The sequence below is a fragment of the Barbus barbus genome, assembly GCF_936440315.1.
Source record: "Barbus barbus genome assembly, chromosome: 29".
NCBI lineage: Eukaryota > Metazoa > Chordata > Actinopteri > Cypriniformes > Cyprinidae > Barbus > Barbus barbus.
This window is the reverse complement of record NC_136757.1, coordinates 2,809,121-2,819,302: the sequence shown is the minus strand read 5'-3', so window position 1 is coordinate 2,819,302 and position 10,182 is coordinate 2,809,121. Positions and strand designations below refer to the sequence as shown.

General features: G+C 40.8%; 1 protein-coding gene across 1 annotated transcript; it reads left to right on the top strand.

Moving 5' to 3' along the window:
- The first annotated feature begins 6,626 nt into the window (after positions 1 to 6,626).
- On the top strand, positions 6,627 to 9,972 carry LOC306849043 (E3 SUMO-protein ligase ZBED1-like). Its single transcript, XM_079383896.1, has 3 exons — positions 6,627 to 6,848; positions 7,547 to 8,217; positions 8,407 to 9,972. Exons 1-3 carry the CDS (start codon positions 6,645 to 6,647, stop codon positions 9,458 to 9,460), a joined length of 1,929 nt encoding a protein of 642 aa, XP_079240022.1. The 5' UTR covers positions 6,627 to 6,644; the 3' UTR covers positions 9,461 to 9,972.
- Positions 9,973 to 10,182: the final 210 nt, after the last annotated feature.

The window sequence follows — 10,182 nt, the reverse complement described above, 5'->3', positions numbered from 1 at the left end:
AAGGGACAGGTTTCGGTCAGTGATTTATTCATAGAAATATTGTAAAGCACGATATTATGTTGTCATATTCAAACAAACATTATGCATGTAGTCCCAACACAAAATGTTTGTTCACTTAAATTTTTACTAATTTAAATGGACTGAACATAATGGAAATAATTTTGAACAAGCTTTAAAAATCTGACTGCATTTTTTTTTTGTGGCGCACCTCTCTCAACTATTCTCTACCACAGTGGTTCCCAACCGTTTTTTCAGGGGACCCCTATTTTAACATTACATTTTTTAGCCGAAAAAAACCCACAAATATATATACATCATTAAATAAACAAAAAATATTGGTTGGATGATAAACCTTACATTTTAACTTTATAAGAAAAGAGATGAGTCAAATGATGAATAATTATAGGTGATTATATTATTTTATCAGATTTTTAGAACATTAGGTAATTTTCATCAACCGGTTAAAATTTACAACTGTGCATAAAAAAATTTGTTCAGATTTTTGTGTTGATTTGAACAATAATGGGAGACGTGGGCAAAGATAAAAATCTGTGTCATTTTTTAATCTTTCTTATTAAAAACTAAGAACAAAGATACACATTACAAATACATATAATATATAAATAAAACAAACAGTGCTTTATTTACAGGTATAATAGGTGTATTTAGCAGGAGCATTCAATAAATTGAATGAACAAATATAAAAATAACAAAACTATATAGACTGATTCCTAAAGCAACTATATTCAAGTTTTTCAGTCAATGACAATCAAGAAAATATTATGTTGTGTCATAAAGCAGGCCTTTAACAGTGTCTGTGTCACGGTGCACACACGAGGAGGACACAGGAACACGCAGACGAGGACGTAAACTCTTTACTTCAAATAAGGCAGGGCAAGACAAGACAAGGCTGATACAGACAGGAACACCGGGGAGTAACGAGTAGACCAGCCGAAATCAAACTCAACAGACAGGACTATAAATACACAGGTTAATCATAGATAACGAGACGAACACGGAAAAACTGAATAATGAATATAATGAAAAACTAATAAAGTCCAAGCAAATCATGAGTTTTAAAGTGCATTTTACGTCCAGGCTAGCCTTACGACCAGGTGTACGTCCAGCTGGTGCAACCGGCCAAAAATAATTGATTGGATTGAAAAAATCTAATGAACAGTGTACATCCTACGGAGCTGCTTCATTTGAGATGAATGGGAAAAAGCATACATTCTTATTATAGTATGTTGCAGTAATGCCACAGCCCAGAGCTCACTGAACTCAAACTTGTTGTGCAGCCCACATGAGACGCTCTATCTGGAGTTACGCTGCCCAGCCATCAGACCAGTATTACTGCTCATCTCTGACAGTGGACACAACACCATCCACTTTAATCAGGTGGCAGTAGGTAATAAACATTAGACGATCTACTTAACTGTTTCTGCTTTTATCTTTCCAGTTCACTTGCAATGTTTTATCCTTGTAGGTCAGAAAGTGTTGAAAAAGTTGATAATCCAGAACATTTCTTCAGAGACTGTAAATGTATCTTTCTCAATCCTTTTACCAGGAACATTGTCATACTCTACATAAACTTATCACCATTTTATCATATTATGCATGTCCATTGATGCAGCAGCATATTTATATACTAACAGAAGCATGCACATATAGTGGCTTGTATTGTTCATCTTCTTTCTCTCCAGCTTGTGGCTGCCATCTGCAGTCACTGAGCTTGATGCTCAACATTTAAATAATTTGGGTCAATGTTTGCTGTAAGCAAGTCTTGCAGAAACCCTCTACCTCCCCTTGCTCCACCTCTCTTGATCTGCTACGTGTAATTTCATGTATATTACTGGCAGTAGCAAGTCTCTAAAATATGAAAACATATCAAAGTCACCATGATATGACCATTCATTTATGGAAATTTTGCTGTGTTTATTATAAATTATCCATGCACATAATTATTTATTTATTTGTGCCTTCATAGTAATTAATCAAAAATATTAATGTGCCCCATGTTTTTTCTTATTAAAAAAATCAACAATGATAATTCAAACAAATATACAGCTAAAATACAAAAATACAAGCATAACTGTTAACCTGTTAGGATTTCATTTTCAGTGTATTCACTTTAAAAAAATGTGTTTGAGAAATAACTTAATGAATGAAATTAGACCTCGGCCTAAACTCCTCACTCTGTGACTGGATTCAAGACTTCCTCACTGGCAGACCTCAAGTGGTGAAAGTTGGCCAGTTCACCTCAAACTCCATCACTCTGAACATAGGAGCCCCACAGGGCTGTGTCCTGAGTCCCCTGCTCTACTCTCTCTACACGCATGACTGCGTGTCCTCTCACAGCTCCACATCTATTGTCAAATTCGCTGATGATACTGTGGTTCTGGGCCTCATCTCTAACAACGATGAGACCGCATGCTTGGATGAGGTAGAGAGACTCACATCTTGGTGCCAGGACAACTGTCTCTCTCTGAATGTGAGCAAAACTAAAGAGCTGATCATGGACTTTAGGAAGAGACAGCAGCGGCCCTACACTCCTCTCAGGATCAGTGGGACCCCTGTGGAGAGGGTGAGCAGCTTCAAGTACCTCGGTGTAAACATCTCAGAGAACCTGACTTGGACTACACACATCCAAACACAGGTTAAGAAAGACAGACAAAGACTGTACCATCTGCGTCAGCTGAGGAAATTCAGGGTCTCACCAGCAATCCTGAAAACTTTCTATTCAGGGACCATAGAAAGTGTATTGACTCAGTGCATCTCAGTGTGGTATGGAAACAGCTCCAATCAGGACTGCAAAGCACTACAGAGAGTTGTGCGCTTAGCTGAGCGCATCTCAGGGTCTGCGCTCCCCTCTCTGCAGGACATCTACCTCAAACGCTGCAAAAATAGAGCTGTTAAAATCTTCAAGGACGCAAATCACCCTGATAACCGACTATTCACTTTGCTTCCGTCTGGTAAGCGCTTCCGTAGCCTGATGGCAAAAACTGAGAGACTTAGGAGGAGCTTCTTCCCCCAGGCCATCAGGCTCCTAAACTCTAACTCTGTCATAACATCACTTGACTCCATGTAAATATCACCATATCAATAAGTTATTCATAATTTTTCTCCATGTAAATATCACCATATCAATAAGCTATTCATAATTTTTCTCTACCTCATATTGCTGCTATTCAAATACCCTGTACAACTTTTTGCACATTATTTTTGCACATTCCTCTTATTACTATTTAAGTCAACAACATACTGACCTGCACATTTATATTATATTTTTTTTATCTTATCTTATTTTATTCTTTTATTTTATTTAATGTTTTGTACTTCTCCTTCTTAATATTTGTATTCTATATAATTGCACTGTCCTTGGAGCGGACCTGACCTACATTTCACTGCTGGTTATACTCTGTATAATTGTGTATGTGACAAATAAAAACTCTTGAATCTTGAAATAAAGAAATTACTTTTAGCTGACATCATCACTGCTGGATGTGACTGGGCCGTTTTCTGTGCTGAATGCCATGCGCTCCATCGGTCCTGAAGATACACACATGATCCTGATCACATTTACACCCTCTCTGGCCAAGAAGGTAAGCACTGCTGCCCCACTTCACTGTTAGACAGCTACTGCCCCCCATACACAGATTATAGCAAAAAGGGTTTCATATTATTCTCAGCATCTAAATTTAAGGCTATTCTATACCAGCTGATTATAAAGTAGAGATAACCAAATGTCGATGCTGGATGAATTCTTTCATTTTAGACAATGTGCTAATAGCTACAGAGAAATAGATGTAAAAATATTGATTAAACATGCTGTATTTAAAGGAATAGTTCACCTAAAAATGAAAATTTGCTGAATAGAAGAGTTTTTTTCTTCATCAGAACAGATTTGGAGAAATTTAGCATTATATCACTTGCTCAACAATGGATTCTCTGCAGTGACTGGGTGCCATCCGAATGAGTCCAAACACATGATAAAAACATCACAATAATTCACACAACTCCAGTCCATCAATTAATGTCTTTTGAAGTGAAAAGCTGCACGTTTAGGTGAAAGATACATCAGTGATGTTTCCTGGGTTCATCGGGTGTTTTGGGTCTTTCAACATGATACACCCTCACCCAGGTGACCCGGCCTAGGAGTGATCAAGCCCCGACCTGCGTCCCAGCAGCATTTGGCCACGGATCTCCCCTTTTTATCCACAGCCATCTTGAAGCTCTTTCTGCAGCCCCTGTTGCTTGTCTAATGCCTGCTCTCCTCTGGGACCCACTTGACCCCAGCGCAGTGAATGCTCTGTAGAGGGAGCAGCCAGCAAAGCCACTGGATCCAACCTCCACAGGGTAACCACGAGCTGTATGAATAAGGCCTGCTGGAGCTCTGTGCTGCGGTGTTTCACAAACCATATTTTCTTACTAGCTCAGTGATGGTGCTTAATGTTTGCAATGGCCAAGGAGACACTCTCCATTACTCCCTTTAGAACCTGGTCATGCCACCAGCGATAGGGGCCATCCCCTAGACTAGAGCTGGTTCGCTGGTCTTGGTAAGACATCATAAACAGCTTGGATTAAGAATTTAATGTGCTGCGGCTCTGCTTGCCAGATATCAGACCATGTGAGCCTCCGTTCCATTGCACCTTCTAATCTCATCCATGCCCTTTGTTGCCTCATGTCTGCCACCTTGCCAAATTTCCTCAGCTATCACCCTCACTTACTTCTGCATGAGGTATCTCCTTTCCTTGCCCCGTGCTTGTAGTTTAGCATTGGGAAACTACCAAGCCCTGCTCTTCCACAAGCCACTGCCCCCACCATGGCCTTGTGTCTTAACCTTGTGCCATAACCTAGACCATGAACTCCACTGTGATGCTGCTGAAAGGGAGCTGCAGGGTGTTATTCTTCCCATACAGAGCTGTGGTACTCAAGCTGCGAGGTAGACCGAGCCATCTACGGAGATAGCTGCCAACTTTCCTCTCCATTAGCTCAACTGATGTCATCGGCACTTCATATACCAGCAGAGGACATAGAATCTGTGGAAGGATGCCATGCTGGTAAATCCAGCACTTGAACTTTCCAGGCAGACCTGGGGCCTCATTTATAAAATGTTGTGCAGAAACCATCCTAAATTTAATCTTACGATCATTTCTAAGATATGCGTACGTGCGATTCATAGAATGAACGTACGGACAAAAATCACGCGTACGCATCTCTTTCAAGATTCAAGATTTTTATTCGCCACATACACAATTATACAGAGTATAACCAGCAGTGAAATGTAAGTCAGGTTCGCTCCAAGGACAGTCCAATTGTATAGAATACAAATATTAAGAAAAAGAAAAGTAGAAAAAAATAAAAGAATAAAATAAAATATAATATAAAAAAATATAAATATAAATGTGCAGGTCAGTATGTTGTTGACATAAATAGTAATATAACAGGAATGTGCAAAAAAGTTGTACAGGGTATTTACATAGCAGCAATATGAGGTAGAAAAAATTATGAATAGCTTATTGATATGGTGATATTTACATGGAGTCAAGTGATGTTATGACACAGAGTTAGAGTTTAGGAGCCTGATGGCCTGGGGGAAGAAGCTCCTCCTAAGTCTCTCAGTTTTTGCCATCAGGCTACGGAAGCGCTTACCAGATGGAAGCAAAGTGAATAGACGGTTACCAGGGTGATTTGAGTCCTTGATGATTTTGACAGCTCTATTTTTGCAGCGTTTGAGGTAGATGTCCTGCAGAGAGGGGAGAGCAGACCCTGAGATGCGCTCAGCTAAGTGCACAACTCTCTGTAGAGCTTTGCCGTCCTGATTGGAGCTGTTTCCATACCACACTGAGATGCACTGAGTCAATACACTTTCTATGGTCCCTGAAAAGAAAGTTTTCAGGATTGCTGGTGTGACCCTGAATTTCCTCAGCTGTCGCAGATGGTACAGTCTTTGCCTGGCTTTCTTAACCTGTGTTTGGATGTGTGTAGTCCAAGTCAGGTTCTCGGAGATGTTTACACCGAGGTACTTGAAGCTACTCACCCTCTCCACAGGGGTCCCACTGATCGTAAGAGGAGTGTAGGGCTGCTGCTGTCTCTTCCTAAAGTCCATGATCAGCTCTTTAGTTTTGCTCACATTCAGAGAGAGACAGTTGTCCGGCACCATGATGTGAGTCTCTCTACCTCATCCAAGTATGAGGTCTCATCGTTGTTGGAGATGAGGCCCAGAACCACAGTATCATCAGCGAATTTGATAATAGATGTGGAGCTGTGAGAGGACACGCAGTCATGCGTGTAGAGCAGTGTTGTTTTCGTCAACGATGACGAAATCATTTCGTTGACGCCACTTTTTTTCATGACGATAACGAGACGGTGACGAGATAAACACTGCTCTTTGATGACTAAAACATGACGAGACTTGTGTGAGTTTTCGTTGACGAGACGAGAATGGACGAAAATGTTAGTGGGTGGTCTGTCAGACGTTTAAAATGCATGACATTTCTGCTTATTGTGCGTGTCAATTAAAACCTAAAAAGTATCCGTTGCTGCATTCTATGCTTGTTTGGTCACGCCCATCACCTGGCATGCAGCGCACAACGTGCTCAACACGTCACACTGTTGTCACTCATCACAGACAATGGACCACAATGGCGGCAGTTTCAACACAGGGGCTTGGTGGTTGCAAACGTAGAGACGACATATGGGTGTATTTTAAATATAACCCAGCAGATAATAAAACAGAGTGTATTGTGAAGGAAGACGGTGACAAATGTGGCCACAAAGTAGGCGGAAAAAATACGACCAACCTTAAGCGGCACCTGAAGGCTCACCACAAGGATATTTTTTCGAAGGTAAGTTACAAGTGCTGTTAACATATCGTATAGCCTAAGTAACGTTACAATGTTACTCGACAATCGGCTTGTGATAAATTTCATAGTAAGCTTATAAATTAGTCAGTTTTCCACATACTCCTGCCGCAAATGGGCTGCTAACTTCAGGCTAAAGTTAGCTTTTGTTACGCTAACGTCAGTTCATTGTGTGTGTGTTACTTTAGCAGCATGTTTAGCCATGTTTACATTCAGTGACGGTGTGGTCATCTCTTTGTGTGTCTATGTTCTGTCAGCGTGTAACTTGATATGTTAAACAGGTCGAGTTATTGTTATACGTAGAGTCTGCTAGCTTCAGCCTAAAAGCCACAAGTGACGCTCTGCAGCCCTAACCACGACCTATGCGCTCACAGTAAAGTTACACACACACACACACACAGTACAGATACATTATAATTTGGCTGCTGCTCAGAATGAAAGGTCAGAAAGCTTTAGTACAGGGTCAGTTAATAAGCTATGTATTTTTGTTTTGCTTGTTTGAGACTTAAGAGAGAGAGTGAGAGTTAAGACCATTCTATTTTCTTAACATGGTAGTATTTTGAGTATTTTTCATAGTATTTTAAGTATTTTTATGGTATACCTACATTTGATTGTTTTGTATTCACCTGTAAACATTTACAGGACATGTAATTGTATCCCTTCTTTGTTTTTTCCTCAACCAGATCCCAGAGACCAGAACTCCTAAAGAGAAACCTGGTGGTCCAAAGAACAACAGGGCACAGTCATCTATCCCAGCAGCCTTCGCCGCAGCATCCAAATATAAGTCAGACTCCCTGGAACAACGTGCCAAAGAACAGGCGATCGCTCTTTGGATTGGACGTACTGGTCTACCTGCTTGCACAGTTGAGGATGAAGATTTCATCCTCATGATGGAGACCTTTGATAAGAGGCTGACCATACCCAAAAGAACAAAAATAAACAACTTAGTTGACAAGATGTTTGATGACGAAAAACAAAAGTACAAAGAGAGGCTTGCCACAGCACGCAAAATAACAATTGGGCTGGACATATGGACCAAAACAGGACTTACAGCATCATTTCTGGGAATTAGTGCATGCTTTTTTTGCACTGTGGAAAACAAAGCAAAGCACATATTGTTGAGACTTGACCAGATCACCCACCCACACACTGCAGAGTGTATAAAAAACAGTGTTGATCGATGCACAGAGGACTGGGGAATACCACAACACAAAATTCTGACAGTCATAACAGATAACGGAAGCAACATGATTGCAGCGTTCAAACCTAATGAATCGGATGCATCAGCCAGCTCCGAGGAAGAATCCTCCGAGACAAGCGACACTGAAGACTCTGAGGTGGTTGAAGACCAAAGGTAAATTATTTCAGTTTGCTGTTAATTAACAATTTCAGAATGTCAGTCACATTGAGTTATGCTAGGTTATAGTCACTTATAGCTATTGTTTATTGTATTGCATGGTGTTGTTCATGGCAATTTTACTAAATTTCCTATATAAGATTAATAAAGTGTCTTTTTCTCTGTGTTTTTGTCTTATCTATCTAGGTTTGGAAACAAAGATAGGACTCCCTGTGTTGTACACACACTGCAACTCGTGGTAAACATCATCCAGAAAGATGCAAGTGTCAGCCGACTGCTGGGCAAAGTTAGAGCGCTCGTCAAGCTCTTCCGCAAGTCATCGGTGGCAACTGAGCGACTGCTGCAGCTGTGTCAACTAACTCTGATCAAAGACTGCCCTACTAGATGGTCCAGCACATATCTGATGATATCACGGCTTCTTCAAATCAAGGACTCAGTAGTTCAAGTTGCGGATGGGATGAGCTGGGACTATCTACTGCCAAGTGAGTGGCAGAGGCTGACTGCTCTAAGAGATTTACTCCTCCCCTTCACTGAGCATACCCAGATGCTCCAGAGCGACACACAGTCATTATCCCTTGTTGTGCCTGCCCTTCTGGACCTGCAGGGTCATCTGTCTGAGTTCCCCCATGCCCAGGGTTCTAGCTTCAAGGACCTAGCTTCCCTGGCAAAGAAGATGAAGGCAAACATGGACAAGCGGTTCAGCTGCTTTCTTGATCACACTGACTCCAAGTTTTCACCCCTCACTGCTGCTGCATGCTTTCTCGACCCAACAGTTTCACCTGAAGCACTCCTTGAAAATGATGATCAGCAAATTACAGCGCTTCTGGAAAAAGCAGAAGAGTACATTGCTCAGTTGGTGCCACCAGTTGTACGGGAAGAGGAGGTTGAAGATGAGGAGCCAGAGGAGGAAGAAAAGGAATCAAAAGAGGGACCACAAAGAAAGCGGCCCAGATTCAAATTCTTGTCAAAAGCAAGCCGGCCATCCAGGTCTAGCTGCTCAAAGCCATGTGTCAAGGAGGAAATAAAGAAATTCAAGGAGCAGCTGTCACAGCCTACAAACGAAGAGACTGCCCTTGAATTTTGGGCTGCACAGGGAGATTCTGTTTATCCAAGCCTAAAACCTATCGCCTTAGATCTACTGGCCATGCCAGCATCTCAAGCATTTGCTGAGAGAGTGTTTAGCATTACAGGTGACCTCACTCGTGGCCGTCGAAACAGAGCAAGAGCCATTTTAGAGTGAAGCGCTTTTCTGGAACTAAATCGAGGTCAGTAGGCTAAATTTGCTAACAGCAAGCTACTATTATTAGTACAGTTACAGATATGTGATTGTGATATTCTGTTTGTTCTTGTTGTGAGACGGACCCTCCTCTGCTGTTGTTGTTGTTGTTTTTATTTGTTGAATTTACTACAGTGTTTACACTATTTACAGGGTGGTCTTATTTATTTTGTTCCAAAAACTTAAGAACATGTTTGTTTCATACTTTCAAGTATGTATAACTCTCTGGTATAACTTACAACCTACCTCACTGTACCTCAGGAATCTTTAATTATTTTATTACATTGTTTGCACAAGTTAAAGAGAGTGGGGTTGTATGATGTCTGTTTTTACAAATAATATGCATCTTAATTGTACTGGCAGACAAGGCCAAGTTGAGCATATGTGTTCCTCATCCATCACTCATATTTTGGGCATGTGTATGTTCATTGTACTTTAGCAAATTCTGAGAAATAAAGCCACAATTGCTGAAGTAGAATGTTTTTGTTTTTGGCTTTTTTGGAGTAATGAACATTGATTCCACTGTTACCACTTTATCTGTGTGTAATGCACAATCATTAGATCAGAAAGTATTTGCAGTTGGGTGGAAACCTTATATGTCTAAAACCATTCCTTTATTATTGTAATTATTGGTGAAAATAGCTGATCTGCAAGCTCACAATGTGTTGAACTTATAGATCTGCTGC